This window comes from Babylonia areolata, chromosome 26 (genome assembly GCF_041734735.1).
Source record: "Babylonia areolata isolate BAREFJ2019XMU chromosome 26, ASM4173473v1, whole genome shotgun sequence".
Classification (NCBI taxonomy): domain Eukaryota; kingdom Metazoa; phylum Mollusca; class Gastropoda; order Neogastropoda; family Buccinidae; genus Babylonia; species Babylonia areolata.
In genome coordinates this window covers 43,709,256-43,729,057 of record NC_134901.1, presented here as the reverse complement: position 1 = coordinate 43,729,057, position 19,802 = coordinate 43,709,256, and the positions used below count along the sequence as shown (strand labels likewise).

Here is a 19,802-nt window from a genome sequence, read left to right as displayed (position 1 = left end):
TGTGGCTCCCATATGCCTGGCAGCAATAATCGGCTTCTCCACAGCGACCAAAAAGGCCGCCTGCTATGAATCTTTCACCGAAGCCTGATCTCAATCTTTCCACTTCTGTTCAGTCCAGCGCACTATATTCATGTGCGGCCGCGGCCGGGAGGGAGGGAGGGAGGGAGAGAGAGAGAGAGAGAGAGAGAGAGGATGTATCAGTGTGCTCTGTGTGTGTGTGTGTGTGTGTGTGTGTGTGTGTGTGTGTGTGCGTGCGCGCGCGCGCGCGCACCGAGTCAATGGCCATGACATAGAGAATAGCACTGACAGACACACTGCAGACAGACAGACAGATAGATGGACAGACAGACAGACAGACTGATAGAAAGATAGACAGTCATAGATACAGACAAACAGACAGACAGACAATCTGTCATCCAGATGCAGGACGTACAGGCAGTCGGACAGAAATACGAACGGAAGACAGATAGATAACTAGACAAACGAACAGAAGGCACACAGACAAACGAACAGAAAGCACACAGACAAACGAACGGAAGGCAGACAGAGCAGAAAGACAGACAGACAACTAGACAGACAGACAGACAGACAAACGAACAGAAGGCAGGCAGACAGACAGACAGAAAGACAGACAGACAACTAGACAGACAGACAGACAAACGAACAGAAGGTTGACACCAGACCAAAGGTGGAGTGGTTTTTTACCGCACGCGTGCACGGCCATTGAAGCTGATTGCCCCTCACCACGCTCCAGTGCCCGTCCTCTTCGTCTTCCCCCTCCCCACCACCCCCATGCAGGCAGTTTTAAGACCTGCCCTCAACACCCCCTCCTACTCACCCTCACCACCACCACCCTCCTCACCACCACTTGCCCTGCCCTCAACACCCCCCCCCTCCTCACCACCACTTGCCCTGCCCTCAACACCCCCTTCCTCACCACCACTTGCCCTGCCCTCAACACCCCCTCCTCACCACCACCTGCCCTGCCCTCAACACCACCACCCTCCTCACCACCACTTGCCCTGCCCTCAACACCCCCTTCCTCACCACCACTTGCCCTGCCCTCAACACCCCCCTCCTCCTCACTACCACTTGCCCTGCCCTCAACACCCCCTCCTCACCACTTGACCTGCCCTCAACACCCCCTCCTCACCACCACTTGCCCTGCCCTCAACACCCCCCTCCTCACCACCACTTGCCCTGCCCTCAGCACCCCCTCCTCCTACTCACCACCACTTGACCTGCCCTCAACACACACCCCCTCCTCACCACCACTTGCCCTGCCCTCAACACCCCCTCCTCACCACTTGCCCTGCCCTCAACACCACCACCCTCCTCACCACCACCTGCCCTGCCCTCAACACCACCACCCTCCTCACCACCACCTGCCCTGCCCTCAACACCCCCCTCCTCACCACCACTTGCCCTGCCCTCAACACCCCCCTCCTCACCACCACTTGCCCTGCCCTCAACACCCCCTCCTCACCACCACTTGCCCTGCCCTCAACACCCCCTTCCTCACCACCACTTGCCCTGCCCTCAACACCCCCTCCTCACCACCACTTGCCCTGCCCTCAACACCCCCTCCTCCTCACCACCACTTGCCCTGCCCTCAACACCCCCCCTCCTCACCACCACTTGCCCTGCCCTCAACACCCCCCTCCTCCTCACCACCAGTTGCCCTGCCCTCAACACCCCCTCCTCACCACTTGCCCTGCCCTCAACACCCCCCCTCCTCACCACCACTTGCCCTGCCCTCAACACCCCCCCTCCTCACCACCAGTTGCCCTGCCCTCAACACCCCCTCCTCACCACTTGCCCTGCCCTCAACACCCCTTCCTCACCAATTGCCCTGCCCTCAACACCCCTTCCTCACCAATTGCCCTGCCCTCAACACCCCTTCCTCACCAATTGCCCTGCCCTCAACACCCCTTCCTCACCAATTGCCCTGCCCTCAACACCCCTTCCTCACCACCACTTGCCCTGCCCTCAACACCCCTTCCTCACCACCACTTGCCCTGCCCTCAACACCACCCCTCCTCACCACCACTTGCCCTGCCCTCAACACCACCCCTCCTCACACACCACTTGCCCTGCCCTCAACACCCCCCCCCTCCTCACCACCACTTGCCCTGCCCTCAACACCCCCCTCCTCCTCACCACCACTTGCCCTGCCCTCAACACCCCCCCTCCTCACCACCACTTGCCCTGCCCTCAACACCACCCCTCCTCACACACCACTTGCCCTGCCCTCAACACCCCCCCCTCCTCACCACCACTTGCCCTGCCCTCAACACCCCCCTCCTCCTCACCACCACTTGCCCTGCCCTCAACACCCCCCCTCCTCACCACCACTTGCCCTGCCCTCAACACCCCCCCCTCCTACTCACCACTACCTGCCCTGCCCTCAACACCACCCCTCCTCACACACCACTTGCCCTGCCCTCAACACCCCCCACCCCTCTCCTCACCATCTCTATCCAGCTTTAGGGTCTGAGGCCGCATGTAGCAGAAGGCTTATCCAAGCAGAAGCCGTAGAGAATGGGATTTGTTGCTGTGAACTTTTCTTCAGACCTAACAGCGCCTTTCCTGAGGCACACTGAATTCAACGTGTTGGAGTTGTCCCTGCAGCGATATCTGTCCGTCGTTTCTGCCTCCCTTCTGACAACACACCCCACTGTCAGAGATGGGTGAATAGTCTGCCCTGAAGAAAACGCTACACAAAACTGCTACAGGTTGGCTCCTAAGTGTAACTCCGGATGGCTGTCAAGCCGTGATCTATCAGGCGCCGTGCTGATAACACTCCATCGCTCAGATGTCCGCCACGCCAGCATTAATAGCAGACGACATTTTAACCCAGTTCATCGATCAACTTTCAACTCTGTCTGTCCGCGCCTCTTCGTTCCCACACGTGACCTCGTATATCAAAACACACCACACACACGTCTACCACACACAACACAGGTTCTGACGCTCTCTCTCAGCAACAATAAAAAAGCATACCAACGTTTCGCCTCTTCATTCCACGCTTGGGTGATGCGTATCAGCCATCTTGCTTTAAGGGCCAGAACTCTCCCGACAAAAATAATCGACTTGAGACCTCCTTCCCCCCCTTTACAATCTTCGTGTCAGATTGCAAGAAACCAAGTTATCAAGAAAGGCCACTCTCCTGTCGACCAGATTCCGATGACACAGACAGTTTCAACAAGTTTGACTGCTATTTTGTGCCCCCATGATAAGTAAAATGTACCGACTCGGAAGATTAACGTAAAAAAACAACAAAAAAACAGCTAAGCTGGAAAATTCTTGTAAACTGCTCCCATGGTTGAAAATGTAAACTGCTCCCATGATGTAAACTGCTCCCATGGTTGAAAATGTAAACTGCTCCCATGGTTGAAAATGTAAGCTGTTCCCATGGTTGAACATCAAATTACCTATATGAGTGTATCCTTTCATATTTCATGGAAATAGTTGTGAATGTGTCATTTGCTTTCAGTCTCTTGGATTAATAACTTTCAGTCTCAATTGAATGTTGTTTTCTCATCTGAGAGTGTGCATACACATCTGTGTATCTTTGAACTGACTGTGGGTGTGCATGTGTGTGTAATTATCTTTGTATATTGTGTGTTTTATATCATAGTAGCAGTGTTTACTTTGTATTCAAACAAACATTTTATTTTCTTTCCCACCTTTTTATCTTTATTTTAAACTTTATTTGATTTTTAAAAATATTTTTTACAAAAACAACAACAAAAAACAAACAAACAAAAAAACCCCACATTAACACCATTGATACAGGTACGTCTTCAAGGAGGAATATGTGTTTTCACGTTTTCTTTTTTTTCTTTTTCTTTTTTTTTGTTTGTTTTATTTCATTTTATTATCAACATGTATATTGTAATATTGCAGCCAAGACTTCAACATGAATCATTTTATAACTTTGGTGACCCTTGCATTTTATAAATTCTTTCTTCTTCAAAAATGCTTTTCAGTTTGTTGATATCAGTCAGTCAGTCTGTCCATCTGTCTGTCTTTCTTTATATTCCTCTCTCTCTCACTATTTTTTTCACGCAGCTCTGATCAGTAATCATATTTTTTATTCCAGATTTTATACATATTATATTCCATATTCCCGTGGTGACAACTGAAAATATAAGGAATTTCCAGGACATATAAGGCAATAAGAACACAATCATCAAAGAATAATTCAACGAAACTAATACATTGATCCTGAAAATGCACTGCAAGTACTCTAAGTCTGTATTTTCCACATTCTTTAGGAAGTTCTCTGTGTACAGACGTTGAACAGTCATCTGTGGGAAAAGGGAGTCATGATTCCTTTCACTGTACTCATGACACAGTTACACATTCTTTAGAAAGTTCTCTGTGTACAGACGTTGAACAGTCATCTGTGGGAAAAGGGAGTCATGATTCCTTTCACTGTAATCATGGCACAGTTACACATTCTTTAGAAAGTTCTCTGTGTACAGACGTTGAACAGTCATCTGTGGGAAAAGGGAGTCATAATTCCTTTTGGTTTCACTGTACTCACGGCACAGTTACACATTCTTTAGAAAGTTCTCTGTGTACAGACATTGAACAGTCATCTGTGGAAAAAGGGAGTAATGATTCCTTTCACTGTACTCATGGCACAGTTACACATTCTTTAGGAAGTTCTCTGTGTACAGACGTTGAACAGTCATCTGTGGGAAAAGGGAGTCATGCTTCCTTTCACTGTACATACAGCACAGTTAGGGGGAGAGAAGTCTGGCACACATTGAGTTCTTCTTCATCAGTGGAAATAATTCATGCATCAGGCATTATAACACATAACACTAACAGCCAAGAGACATGGTAACAACAACAAAAACATTCTTGGGAATGGCATGTGTATAGATTTAACTAACTCTACTTTCAGTGATAAACAACGGTCATGTTCAACATGATGTTGAATTCTTACTCCATGATTTCTTGCATACCATCTAACATTTTATAAAAACTAAATTCAAAGTAATATCACCAGTAATATAATACAACTGACATGTACATGTCAGGAAAAAAAAGTCTTTCTTGTTTCCAAATTAAATTTGTACTTCATTTTGTGATCACCTTGTGACATACTGGCCTTTAGGGTAAGAGTCAGATACACATGTCAATACGGACACCACCTTTAGGGAGTCAGCCAGATAAACAGGTGTCAATACTGACATCACCTTTATGGAGTCAGCCAGATAAACAGGTGTCAATGCTGACATCACCTTTAGGGAGTCAGCCACATAAACAGGTGTCAATACTGACATCATCTTTAGTGAGTCAGTCAGATAAACAGGTGTCAATACTGACATCACCTTTAGGGAGTCAGCCAGATAAACAGGTGTCAATACTGACATCACCTCCAGGGAGTCAGCCAGATAAACAGGTGTCAATACTGACATCATCTTTAGGGAGTCAGCCAGATAAACAGGTGTCAATACTGACATCACCTTTAGGGAGTCAGCCAGATAAACAGGTGTCAATACTGACATCACCTCCAGGGAGTCAGCCAGATAAACAGGTGTCAATACTGACATCACCTCCAGGGAGTCAGCCAGATAAACAGGTGTCAATACTGACATCACCTCCAGGGAGTCAGCCAGATAAACAGGCGTCAATACTGACATCACCTTTAGTGAGTCAGTCAGATAAACAGGTGTCAATACTGACATCACCTTTAGTGAGTCAGTCAGCCAGATAAACAGGTGTCAATACTGACATCACCTCCAGGGAGTCAGCCAGATAAACAGGTGTCAATACTGACATCATCTTTAGGGAGTCAGCCAGATAAACAGGTGTCAATACTGACATCACCTCCAGGGAGTCAGCCAGATAAACAGGTGTCAATACTGACATCACCTTCAGGGAGTCAGCCAGATAAACAGGTGTCAATACTGACATCACCTCCAGGGAGTCAGCCAGATAAACAGGTGTCAATACTGACATCACCTTTAGGGAGTCAGTCAGATAATCAGGTGTCAGTACTGACATCATCTTTAGGGAGTCAGTCAGATAAACAGGTGTCAACAATCAATACAAGTCAATGCCAAGGGTGAAAACAGACACAGAGAGGGAGACAGAGTGAAGGCAGAGAGAACAGAAAACATAATCTTGAAAGGGACTTGGCAGTTGGCAAATTTGGCCTTGTGCACACACACACACACACACACACACACACAGACACAGACACACACACACACGCCAGGCAAACCATGATCAATGCTCATGATAGCAGTGACTGAGCACTCAACATCACCATTCTAATTCCCTATGTCTCTGACTGTTGTGATGTCTATAGATCTCATAGTGATGGCCCTTACAGTTGTGATGTCTATGTCTCTGTTGTGACGTCTTTGTCTCTGACTGTTGTGACATCTGTGTCCCTAACTGTTGTGATGTCTACAGATCTCATATGGATGTCCCAGACTGTTGTGACGTCTATGTCCCTGACTGTTGTGACGTCTATGTCTCTGTTTGTTTGGACTGTTGCAGGATGTCCAGGAAGCGGCCAAACATGGCCAGTTTCTCCTGATGCATGCGTTCCAGACGCTCCATGCGGGTCCTCTCCTGGTTGGCCCGGTCCTCTCTCAACCTCTGCAGGAGGCCCGCAATGTCCACCCCTCTGTCCTTGACCCCACCCAGGTCAGCGGGAGGAGGTGGAGGAGGGAGGGGGGAATGGAGAGGGAGAGACCTGGGACAGGGCTGGGTGTCAAGGTGAGCGTATTTCTTCTTCTTCATCAGAGGCACACCTTCTGGCTGGCTGTGGGACTCCCCGCCTCTCTGCCCCACGCCGCTCACTCCCCCACTGCTGCAGTCTGCCCCACTGGCTGCCGTCACACAGTCCCTGTAGGGACCCGCACCCAGTGGACCACTGTGTCTGTGTGTGGCCGATTTCAGGGCCCTTAACCCCTCTGCTGCCTTTCTCTGGTCCTCGTCAGGGTTGTAGTTGTAGATGGCCGCAATCTCATCAAAGAAGTTGCACTTGACGGGCACACTGCTGCGCCGGTTCAGATTGACACAGTCACGAAACTTCTTAGTCATGTTCTTCCATTTGTTTTCCACATGGTTCCAGCGGAAGGCAGGGCTGTCAGGTATGCTCTGCCGAAGCTTTGTGGCAATCAGCTCCCACACCTGCATCACAAAACAACATCCTGTAAAATTGTAATGTAATTATGTACACTTCTAAAGTACACACAGACACAGACAAACACACACACACACACACATTTTATACACACCCCTGAATTCACCACTTCTAGATGGAGGTACCTTCAGACCAACCTGTATGGATCTCTGAACTGTCTGACACCAGGAAATATTGAAGAGCACAGGGTGGTAGAGTACAGCCCTGTCACATTGCCCAAAACTTTCATGGACCTTGACAGTGGCATTGTTCATCATCATTCAATGTCAACAATAAAATTTAAAAAAATCTCTCTTTCTCAGAGTCAGATTCTGTGGCATGCGTCCTGCTCTCATGGTCACCTCAGTTTTTATTTTCAATCCAGTTCAATGCTGACATGGTGGTTTCCTGTCAAGGTCTTCAGCCTCAGTGGACTATTGTTGGATGGTCGTTGTGACAGTCTTAACTTCACTAAGTTCACATGGAATTCCCTCTCAGTCTCCACAACTAAGCAGTTATTGCTGACAGTTGGGCACCTTGCCCATGATGACCCACATATATGTGTCGATTGATTCCTTCTTGTAGCATGTAGTGATCAGACAGGTAGACACAAACAATGACTCACTGCTTTCAGACAGTTAGACATAAACAATGACTCACTGATTTCCTCTTGTAGTGGTCAGACAGATAGACAAAAAACAATGACTCAATGCTTTCAGACAGGTAGACACAAACAATGACTCACTGCTTTCAGACAGGTAGACACAAACAATGACTCACTGATTTCCTCTTGTAGTGGTGGTCAGACAGGTAGACACAAACAATGACTCACTGATTTCCTCTTGTAGTGGTCAGACAGATAGACAAAAAACAATGACTCAATGCTTTCAGACAGGTAGACACAAACAATGACTCACTGATTTCAGACAGGTAGACACAAACAATGGCTCACTGATTTCCTCTTGTAGTGGTGGTCAGACAGGTAGACACAAACAATGACTCACTGATTTCAGACAGGTAGACACAAACAATGGCTCACTGATTTCCTCTTGTAGTGGTGGTCAGACAGGTAGACACAAACAATGACTCACTGATTTCCTCTTGTAGTGGTGGTCAGACACCATAGACACAAAACAATGACTCACTGATTTCAGACAGGTAGACACAAACAATGACTCACTGATTTCCTCATGTAGTGGTGGTCAGACAGGTAGACACAAACAATGACTCACTGCTTTCAGACAGATAGACACAAACAATGACTCACTGCTTTCAGACAGGTAGACGCAAACAATGACTCACTGATTTCCTCCCGTAGTGGTGGTCAGACAGGTAGACACAAACAATAACTCACTGCTTTCAGACAGGTAGACACAAACAATGACTCACTGCTTTCAGACAGATAGACACAAACAATGACTCACTGATTTCAGACAGGTAGACGCAAACAATGACTCACTGATTTCAGACAGGTAGACACAAACAATGACACTGATCTATTCCCGTAGTGGTGGTCAGACAGGTAGACAAACAAACAGTGACACACCAATTTCTTCCTGTCGTTGTGATCAGACAGGTAGACACAAACAAACAATTATTCACCAATTTCTTCCTGTAGTGGTGGTCAGACAGGTAGACACAAACAAACAATGACTCACCAATTTCCTGTAGTGGTGGTCGACAGTTAGACACAAACAAACACTTATTTCTTCTTGTAGTGGTGGTCAGACAGGTAATAATAAGTATTTATATAGCGCTGAATCTTGTGCAGAGACAAATCAAAGCGCTTTCACATCAGTCATTCACACTCACGCATAACTCTAAACTTGAGAAACTGAAGACAAAGAAAAGGCAGGGGAAGGAAGCTATCTTGGAATGAGGTGGGTTTTCACACCAGACCCAAACAAACAATGACTCACCGATTTCTTCTTGTAGTGGTGGTCAGACAAGTACACCTGGTGCTCCTTGTACAGCTGGATCAGCTTCAGGGTGCAGGCTCTGTCCCACGTCACCGCCTCCCCCTCCCCTACCTGGCTCCCTCCTTCACCTTCCTCTACAGGGGCCACAGAGGTCAAGGACTGTCTGGCTTCAGGGGTGGGTGCCGCCAGAGAGGTGGAGGGCTGTGGGCGCTGGAGGATGGATGTGGGCAGGAGGGTGGGGGGCTGTCCAGCCAGGGAGGGGGGTGGGTGTGTTCCCTCAGGAACCAGCAGGGCTGATGATACAGGAGGCTGGAGTCTGGGGGCCAGGGTGACCCCTGTCGTCATGACGCTGGCACTGGTGGTGCCCAGCAATGAAGCCTGTGTGCTGACCGGGGCGCTGCAGCCAGGCACGTTCATCCTGACACCAGTGGTCAGAATCAGGCCGGCTGGCGTCACTCTGGCAGGGACGGAGCTGGTGATCGCCTTCACCAGGTGGGGCTGAGCATGACTCCGGAGGTCAGCCTTGGCCGTGTGGGCCAACTGGAACAGGGCTTGGGATACAGAGTGGCCAGCTACAGGGCCAGCCGTGGATACCGAATGGCCAGTCACAGAGTGGCCAGTCACAGAAAGTTTGGTGTCCACACAGTGGTCAGCCAGTGGGCCAACAGACTGAGCCAGGCCAGGGGTGGACGGTGCATGGACCACAGCACCAACACCAGATGGTGCAGGGCCCACACACATTGGCTGGCAGACCACAGGCTGGAGGCTGGAGGTGACCGCAGGTGGAGGTAGGTGGGGCAGAGTGGCGATGATGCTGGAGCTCCCTGTGACGTTGGCCACAGGACTAGGGGCTGTAGCGCCTGATGCCGGTGGCGACACCAGGATGACTGTGGTGGGGGAAGGCCCTGAACTGTGGTGGACCGGAGCTGTGGATGTTTTCACAGGGGCAGTGGAAGCGAGGAGCGCTGTGCGAGGAGGGGGGTGGGTAGGGGCTGGGGCAGGGTGAGAGATGGGGACCACCAGGTGGTAAGGGAGTACCCCCTCCCTGGGCAGCACCACACACTGGGCGGGCTGAGGGGAGGACACAGTGTGGGGGGTCACTACGGTGCTGACCCCCACTGCTGTGGGTCTGGGGGTGACGTATGTCCCTGGCTGCGAGGTCTGACACCTGATCCTGTACTGCTTGACGCCTGCCCCCTTGTCCCCTTGACCATCAGCCAGCAGTCTGGCGGCCAACCCCTTGACCACCACCACCTTGTGGGAGGACGATGGCGGCAACGTGGAAGAAGAAACAGTCAATGCCGCAGAGGAGACGGTGCCTGCAGCAGTCAGACCAGATGATCCATGCGGTCCCTGCACAGAGGAGGTCGTGGCCACATAAGGCACTGGAGCACTGGAGCTCTCTGCAGCAGCTGGAGCTGAAGCTTCCCACTTGACCTGTGAGCACTGACTGCTGACTGACGGCCCTGCCTGCTGAGGACTGTCCCCAACAGCTGATGCTGTGGTTTTCTTCCGGGTAACGGAGTTGAGAGCCTCACTCCTGGAAGCTGAGGAGGCCAGGAGGTTCAGGTTGCTGTCAGGACTGACGTCTGGGCAGTGGGCATTCCAGCTCTGAGCGCCCTGACAGCTGTCTGCTGCCTGTTTCCTGGTCACCACCATTACTGTCCTGCAGACACACACACACACAGTCACACACACACACACACACACACACACACACACACACACACACACACACACACACACACACACACACATAGGCACACACACACACACACACACAGTCACACACACACACATAGTCACACACACACACATAGGCACACACACACACACACACACACACAGGCACACACACACACACACACACAGTCACACACACACACACACATATAAATAAAGTAATTATTAAAAGCACATACACAAAAGAATAGTTTGTTGTCTCACAGATCTATGCACAAGCCACACACTCCATTAGCATGTAAATATATTATGCCAACATCCAGTGCTCCACATAAATGTACACATGCATAAAGCACATGCACAGACACATAATTTGTATATATTTTAAATATGATTTATCATTATATATGATAAGCCCAACTATCCACACACACATACACACTGTACATTCCACAAAAACATTAAGCCCATGCCTACATTTGCACAGCAACACTCACACCCAGCTTCGCACTAGTGCTCCCACCCCCACCTGCATAATACCAGTTTACCCACAATGGTCAAACACATCCACCCATATGCTTGATAAATAGTGATAAAATAAAAATTCAGACATTAAAACATCGGTTCCAGTCATCTGTCCACTTGTGTAGGTTTTGCAAAATTGTTTTGCAACAATTGTTCTGTGCTGATGCCTTACTTTGTAGATTTGTGTCAACAAAACACCAAAACTGTGGAAGTATGTTTGTGCATGCATACTTGTTTGTGTGTACGCCATTGGAGCTGGTATGCGTGTGAATGTGTGTGTGTGTGTGTGTGTGTGTGTGTGTGTGTGTGTGTACTTTGAGTTTGGATTTGGGGAGCTATGTTTCTCTTTCACAATATGAGCAAGGGTTTCACAATGGGTGGTTGATAGGTCCATTTCAGGCTCTGAATTGTGTGTATGCCTTTGTGTATACCCAATTACACCAAGTGAGACTTAATGTGTAATTTATGTGGTTGCTGTTTGGTTGTTCATTCTTGATTTAAATATTTACCTTCTTGGTCTATTTATCTTTCTGTTTTTCCATTTTAATGTGTTCATTAAATCCTTATTCGTTGAAATTTCATTTGCTCTATTTTAGTTAAGTTTTATGTTTTAGTAAACTTTCAATGCCTGACAACTGGGTTGGGTAACTTCCAAGTTAAGCATTTGCTCCTAATCCTTTTTTTTTCTTTCTTTCTTTTTTTTTTCTATGCAAATGTTGCACAGCGAATACGGATCAGTCGGCACACACCGAAATTTCCATGAAACTGAAACCCATGTCTTGTGATTTTGGTGACTGACTGCTGTGATCGGGGAAACCCAACCCTGACCGTAATCTCGTTTATTCTCGAAACCGGTTTTAAAAATCAGACTTTCAGTGTCGGTTCACAACCAGCATTTTCCCTGCTTTCATTTCTGTCGAAAGGCTAAAGTTTGGGCTTTTAAGAATTTGTTTTAATATCTTATGTTAAATACAACATTACCATTCAGGTTTAGTCGTCGCGACGAAAAACGGAACGGTTCTGATTTTACCGGTTTCATCAACCCCGTTTCAGTTTCCGCCATCATGAAAACCACCAAAAGACAAACGGTTTTTCCGTTTATTATTTTCCATTCACATAATTCAAATAAAACGAAGAGAACATGCTCGAAATAGAGTTTACCTGTTAAATGAGAACAACGTAAGCAAAGGCAATCCAGTTGACTGTAGCTGTGAAACGGATGAAGAATCAACCCGCTGTTTGGATCATGAAGAATAGTCTTTTCTCCTTTCAGCGCCAAAGAATTATCTCCCGTCAGTTTGTGGCTTCCTGTCCTTCTTACCTCCCCTCCCCATCTCTTTTCACTCACGTTGTTGTCTCCTTACCACTCCATGTGTTTTCCCTAATTTCATACGAACATAACGCATTTGCTTTAAAGTCAGGCGTCTAATTATTTGGGCGAAAGGAAAGAATGTTATCGAAAACAACAAGGTCTCGCGGCCTTAAGTTTTGTCCATCAACAGATAACTCTTTCCTGGATGTGCAGGGTTGTGACTAATAAGAGACTGATTAGGTACCGTGCAAATTTAGCATTGTGGATTTTTTCAGCTTGTTACCTGGTTCTATCTAGAGTTGAGTATGCTAAGGCCATGTGGGCAGGAGGGTGGGAGCCTGTCCAGCCAGGGAGGGGGGTGGGTGCGTTCCCTTAGGAACCAGCGGGGCTGATGATACAGGAGGCAGGAGTCCGTGAGGGCCAGGGTGACCCCTGTTGTCATGACGCTGGCGCTGGTGGTGCCCAGCAATGAAGCCTGTGTGCTGACAGGGGCGCTGCAGCCAGGCACGTTTATCCTGACACCGGTGGTCAGAGTCAGGCCGGCTGGCGTCACTCTGGCCGAGTGTGGTGCATTAGTGATGGTGGTATCAGCATAAATCAGTTATGCCATCCATATGGTGAGAAGCAAAAAAAAAAAAAAAAAAAAGAAGAGTGAGAGAAAGAGAGAGAAAGAAACAGCAACAACAACAAAAAAAAGATTTAAAAATGTCTGTTTCAAGGCATCAAAGTGTGTGAACTTATTCCTATGTGCAACAAATCTGCTTAAAGAGAGAGAGAGAGAGAGAGAAAGAGAGGGATGGGTGGGAAGGGGGGGGGGGAGCAGATACCTAACCTACACAGTCATACACCCAATGTGGTGATTCCAGGCCAAACAGTACAACAATCAGTTGTTGTTTTTTTAAAGATAAAAAAAAGAAGAAAAAAAAAAGAAGAAAAAATAATCTTGGTGCTTTCAAAGAAAAATGCAAGCACTTGAAGAAGATTAAACTCAAATACTCTGAAAGAAATGTTGCAAAAAATTAAACTTCAGAACTGTGCTCAAGCCAAGAACTTAAAGAGGTTAAACCTTGGCCATGACCTTCAATGGATAGCAATATTACGTCAGATCTTCACTTCTCATTTTTGGTGTAACATTGCTGTTGATTTGTTTTGTTCTGGGAGGAGGGGGGGGGGGGTTGCTTGTTTTTGTTTGTTTGTTTGTAATGTTTCCCTCCAAAGTTAATGCAAAGAGAAATGCAAACAGGCATATATTGTGTTTGTATTTCTTTTTTATCACAACAGATTTCTCTGTGTGAAATTCAGGCTGCTCTCCCCAGGGTGAGTGCGTCGCTACACTACAGCGCCACCCATCTTTAAAATATTTTTCCTTGCGTGCAGTTATATTTGTTTTTCCTATCCAAGTGGATTTTTCTACAGAATTTTGCCAGGAACAACCCTTTTGTTGCAGTGGGTTCTTTTATGTGCGCTAAGTGCATGCTGCACACGGGACCTCAGTTTATCGTTTCATCCGAATGACTAGTGTCCAGACAACCACTCAAGGTCTAGTGGAGGAGGAGAAAATATTTGGTGATTCGAACCAGCGTGCTCAGATTCTCTCGCTTCCTAGGCGGACACGTTACCTCTAGGCCATCACTCCACTCTATATCTCGCATACACACACACATGCACATGTACATATGTAATCATAAGCATGACTGGTCACGCAAATCCACACTCATTTTCTTGGACACACACACACACACACAATCACACACACACACACACACTCATACACACTTCAGACACATACAACTTAAAAGCACATCTCTTGAAATTTTATTTTATCCAAACACAAATGGAACAGTCACAGGTCACTTGATGCAACAGCAGCAGCAATCCATGAAGTTTTCAGTTCTTCTTCCTCCGCTTAATGTCAGTCAGTCATTGTGACTGTGGGTAACCACTGAAAACAGTGTTTATCTGTTGATGTCAGTGTGGCTGGGGGTAACCACTGAAAACACAGTGTCTATCTGTTGATGTCATTGTGACTGGGGGTAACCACTGAAAACACAGTGTCTATCTGTTGATGTCATTGTGACTGCAGGTAACCACTGAAAACACTTTGTCTATCTGTTGATGTCATTGTGACTGGGGGTAACCACTGAAAACACAGTGTCTATCTGTTGATGTCATTGTGACTGCGGGGTAACCACTGAAAACACAGTGTCTATCTGTCGATGTCATTGTGACTGGGGGTAACCACTGAAAACACAGTGTCTATCTGTTGATGTCAGTGTGGCTGGGGGTAACCACTGAAAACACAATGTCTATCTGTTGATGTCATTGTGACTGGGGGTAACCACTGAAAACACAGTGTCTATCTGTTGATGTCATTGTGACTGTGGGTAACCACTGAAAACACAGTGTCTATCTGTTGATGTCATTGTGACTGTGGGTAACCACTGAAAACACAGTGTCTATCTGTTGATGTCATTGTGACGGCAGGTAACCACTGAAAACACAGTGTCTATCTGTTGATGTCACTGTGACTGGGGGTAACCACTGAAAACAGTGTCTATCTGTTGATGTCATTGTGACTGGGGGTAACCACAGAAAACACAGTGTCTATCTGTTGATGTCATTGTGACTGTGGGGTAACCACTGAAAACACAGTGTCTATCTGTTGATGTCATTGTGACTGTGGGGTAACCACTGAAAACACAGTGTCTATCTGTTGATGTCATTGTGACTGTGGGTAACCACTGAAAACACAGTGTCTATCTGTTGATGTCATTGTGACTGTGGGTAACCACTGAAAACACAGTGTCTATCTGTTGATGTCATTGTGACGGCAGGTAACCACTGAAAACACAGTGTCTATCTGTTGATGTCACTGTGACTGGGGGTAACCACTGAAAACAGTGTCTATCTGTTGATGTCATTGTGACTGTGGGTAACCACTGAAAACACAGTGTCTATCTGTTGATGTCATTGTGACTGCGGGGTAACCACTGAAAACACAGTGTCTATCTGTTGATGTCATTGTGACTGTGGGTAACCACTGAAAACACAGTGTCTATCTGTTGATGTCATTGTGACTGGGGGTAACCACTGAAAACACAGTGTCTATCTGTTGATGTCATTGTGACTGCAGGTAACCACTGAAAACACTTTGTCTATCTGTTGATGTCATTGCGACTGTGGGTAACCACTGAAAACACAGTGTCTATCTGTTGATGTCATTGCGACTGTGGGTAACCACTGAAAACACAGTGTCTATCTGTTGATGTCATTGTGACTGTGGGTAACCACTGAAAACACAGTGTCTATCTGTTGATGTCAGTGTGATTGTGGGTAACCACTGAAAACACAGTGTCTATCTGTTGATGTCAGTGTGATTGTGGGTAACCACTGAAAACACAGTGTCTATCTGTTGATGTCATTGTGACTGCAGGTAACCACTGAAAACACTATCTGTTGATGTCAGTGTGACTGGGGTAACCACTGAAAACACAGTGTCTATCTGGTGTCAGTGTGACTGTGGGTAACCACTGACAACACAGTGTCTATCTGTTGATGTCAGTGTGACTGTGGGTAACCACTGAAAACACAGTGTCTATCTGTTGATGTCATTGTGACTGTGGGTAACCACTGAAAACACAGTGTCTATCTGGTGTCAGTGTGACTGTGGGTAACCACTGAAAACACAGTGTCTATCTGTTGATGTCATTGTGACTGTGGGTAACCACTGAAAACACTATCTGTTGATGTCAGTGTGACTGTGGGTAACCACTGAAAACACAGTGTCTATCTGGTGTCAGTGTGACTGTGGGTAACCACTGAAAACACAGTGTCTATCTGGTGTCAGTGTGACTGTGGGTAACCACTGAAAACACAGTGTCTATCTGATGTCAGTGTGACTGTGGGTAACCACTGAAAACACAGTGTCTATCTGATGTCAGTGTGACTGTGGGTAACCACTGAAAACACAGTGTCTATCTGGTGTCAGTGTGACTGTGGGTAACCACTGAAAACACAGTGTCTATCTGATGTCAGTGTGACTGTGGGTAACCACTGAAAACACAGTGTCTATCTGATGTCAGTGTGACTGCTGTAATTTTCCACTTCAAAATTGGGGTCCATCTGTTGCTGATGTGTGACGGCTGTTTTATAATCGTAAATCTACAATCTATTGCACAGCTCTAGGCATTACTTCTTCAAGTCTTTCAGAACGTCCAGAAACTGTGCAAACATCTGCATTTTTTCTGTATGCATCTGCTGCAGCCTGTCCATCTTCCACTGATCCAAAGCCTTCTCCTTGTCATGGAGTTCCTGCACCGCCCTCACCACCGCCTCCAAGCCACCGCCTCCTCCCACCTCCTCACCACCAGCATGAAGGAAGGTTTGTGGGGGAAAGCTGCAGGGATCAACGTCTGGTTTGACGACAACAGTGGCTTTCACTTTGGGCGCTATGGCTCTCCACTTGCTCTTGCACTGGGCCAGCCTGTTGGCAGGACCTGTGGCGCCACCCTGTCTGTGTTTCCTGGCAGCCCTGTGAACACCGCTCTTTGGCTGCTGGGAGGCGCCGGCATCGTACACAGAGGCCATCTCCTCAAAGAAGCGACACCTGCCCACCCAGGGTCCGGCACGACGGATTTTCCGAAGACAGTCCCGGTACGTCTTGGTCAGGTTCTTCCAGCGGTTGTACACCTGTATGCTGGTGAACTTCACCTTGGACTTGTTGCTGCCTCGAGCCATCTTGCCTGCCAGCATCGCCCACACCTGTCCACACAATGTACCTGATGAATATGTTGCACCTGTCCACACACAAACCGCACAATGAACATGATATGTCACACCCGTCCACACACACCACCCAATGTACATATGTCACACCTGTCCACACACACCACACAATGTACATGATATGTCACACCTGTCTACACACACCACACAATCTGCATCATATGTCACACGTGTCCACACACACCACAATGTACATCAAACGTCACACATGTCCACACACACCACCAAATGTACATATGTCACACCTGTCCACACACACCACACAATGAACATGATATGTCACAACTGTCCACACACACCACACAATGTACATAATATATGTCATGTCTGTCCACATACACCACACAATGTACATGATATGTCACACCTGTCCACACACACACCAAACAATGTACATGATATGTAACACCTGTCCACACACACACACACCAATGTACATGATAAGCATGTTACACCTGTCTACACACACCACACAATGTATGGACATGAGTATGTTACACCTGTCAACACACACCACTCAATGTACATGATGAGTATGTCACACCTGTCCACAGTCACCACACAATGTACATGATAATTATGTCACACCTGTCCACATAGACACCACAAAGTGAGTATGATAAGTATAAATCTATCATTTTATGTCACACCTGACAACTCACAAAGCAAAATGAACAAAAATGCACACACACACACACACACAAAGTATACTAGTTTAATGAGCAAAATTAAGCTAGGAAGAAGGTGAAGAGTGTATGACATCATTCAGGGACATGACATGCCCTGGCTTTTCTGTTTTCATCCACATCTTCCCACTCCCTGTCCATCTTCCACACTCGCTGACTTAGGAAATCAGATATAAAGTATTGTGTTATATATATATGAGTAAATTGTAATTTCATAATTCCAACTTAGTACTGCAGCTGCTGTGATGATAGATATGTTTGCAGGGATACTTGTGGTGTACTCATGGAAGGGATAGGTGGTTATGCCCAAGCAGTTCTGAAACGTGTGCTTTTGTCTTCAGCTATGATAAATGTAGTATGAATCAACCTGTGTGTCCTTTTTTGTTTAGGTGGTTAGTCCCTTTACAAATGATTTATTTCACCATCATTTTAGTTACCGTTTTCTTCTTGTTGTGCTTGTCAGCAAAATAGTGTCGGTTTTCCTTGTACAGCTGGATCAGCTTCAGAGTGTCGGCATGTGACCAGCGGGAACCGGCCATGTTGCATGAGGACCCAGCCTCCACCATCACCTCCCCTGCACATCCCCCATCCCCCTTCTCCTCTCTCCCTTCCTCTCTCCACCTGACCACCACGTCCTGACAGCCTCTCTCCCCCCATCCTCCTTCCTCCTCCTCCTCCATCACCTCACACTCTGTCCAGCCTTCCACCTGTCTCTTGTCCTCCTCCTCCTCCTCTTCCATCTCCTCCTTCACCACCATCTCCACCCCGCTGCTGGTCTTTTCCACCAGGTGGCACCGCGACAGGTCGTACTCCTCACCGTCTGGAGCCCTGATGATGACCCCTCTCACAGCACACTGGGGGTCAGGCAGTGTGTGCAGCACCGTCAGCATGGGGGCAAGGTCTTTGTCTGGGGACGTCTCTTGCTGTTCAGCCTGGCAGCTGGACTGGCTGTCGGTCAGCCTCAGGGACTCAGCTGTGTGACTGGGTGAAGGGGAGACCACTGTGTGAAGGGGCACCATGGGTGTGACGGTGTCAACAGGCACAAGGGGTAGCACTGTTTTAATGGTGGTGACAGGTGTCATTGTGTCAGTGGTGGTGACAGGTGTCATTGTGTCAGTGGTGGTGACAGGTGTAACTGTGTCTGTGGATATGAAAGATTTCATTGTGTCAATGGTTGTGACAGCATGGGGACCTGTGTTATCAGACACAACGACAGGTGTGGCAGTGCCAGTGTCTGTTACAAAAAGGGGACCTGTGTTACTTGACATGTCAGGTGTCACTGTGTCAGTGGTTGTGACAGGTGTGACTGTATTACTGTGTGTTACAGCAAGGGGACATGTGCCACCACGCACAACAGATGTGGCGGTGTCACTGTGTGAGAGAGTTGTGTGGCTGTCGGCACTGGGGTCTGACAGGGACTGCCACTGTAGGTGCTCCTCCATGCCCAGGACTTCAGGGGATGTATCCATGGACTGCTTGACCCCTGTCCTGTCCTGTCACCTTGATGGGTGACCTTGACCAGTGTCCTGTCTGTGACTTCGCAGTGTCACACTGACCTGTGTCCCATGTGTGGACTGTCTGTGTGGTCAGCTGGTCAGTGTGATAGAGGAGAAGTGCTGAAGAAGAAGTGTTGAAGAAGTGATCAAGGGGAAGCTCTGTCTGTCTCTGTGGTCAGCTGGTCAGTGTGATGGAGAAGAATGTCTGCTGAAACAGCCAAGGTCAGGGTGAGTACATGT

The 19,802-nt window shown here is 47.6% G+C and overlaps 2 protein-coding genes across 3 annotated transcripts in view; both read right to left on the bottom strand.

The window, feature by feature from the left end:
* Positions 1–6,479: 6,479 nt before the first annotated feature.
* Positions 6,480–12,875, bottom strand: LOC143300503 (uncharacterized). The gene is made up of 3 exons (XM_076614227.1): positions 12,445–12,875; positions 9,076–10,741; positions 6,480–7,164 (listed from the first exon to the last, which is right to left on the bottom strand). Exons 2-3 carry the CDS (start codon positions 10,732–10,734, stop codon positions 6,496–6,498), a joined length of 2,328 nt encoding a protein of 775 aa, XP_076470342.1. The 5' UTR covers positions 10,735–10,741; positions 12,445–12,875; the 3' UTR covers positions 6,480–6,495.
* A 1,519-nt stretch (positions 12,876–14,394) lies between these two features.
* The window catches only part of LOC143300674 (uncharacterized), a 6,186-nt gene continuing 778 nt past the window's right edge, over positions 14,395–19,802 (bottom strand). Inside the window, exons 2-3 of one of the 2 annotated variants that reach the window (XM_076614515.1) lie at positions 18,504–19,770; positions 14,395–17,356 (exon numbers count right to left, since the gene is read on the bottom strand). In XM_076614515.1, coding sequence (XP_076470630.1) covers positions 16,784–17,356; positions 18,504–19,535 — 1,605 coding nt within the window. In that variant the 5' untranslated portion in view covers positions 19,536–19,770 and the 3' untranslated portion in view covers positions 14,395–16,783. The remainder of the gene's footprint in view (positions 17,357–18,503; positions 19,771–19,802) is intronic. The other variant, XM_076614517.1, reaches the window with a different exon arrangement.

Coding starts and splice junctions, on each gene's coding strand:
- LOC143300503 (XM_076614227.1), bottom strand. CDS start 10,734: ATGGTGGTGACCAGGAAACAGGCAGCAGACAGCTGTCAGGGCGCTCAG. Junction 7,165..9,075: donor ACCACTACAAGAAGAAATCG/GTGAGTCATTGT, acceptor TTTGTGATGCAG/GTGTGGGAGCTGATTGCCAC.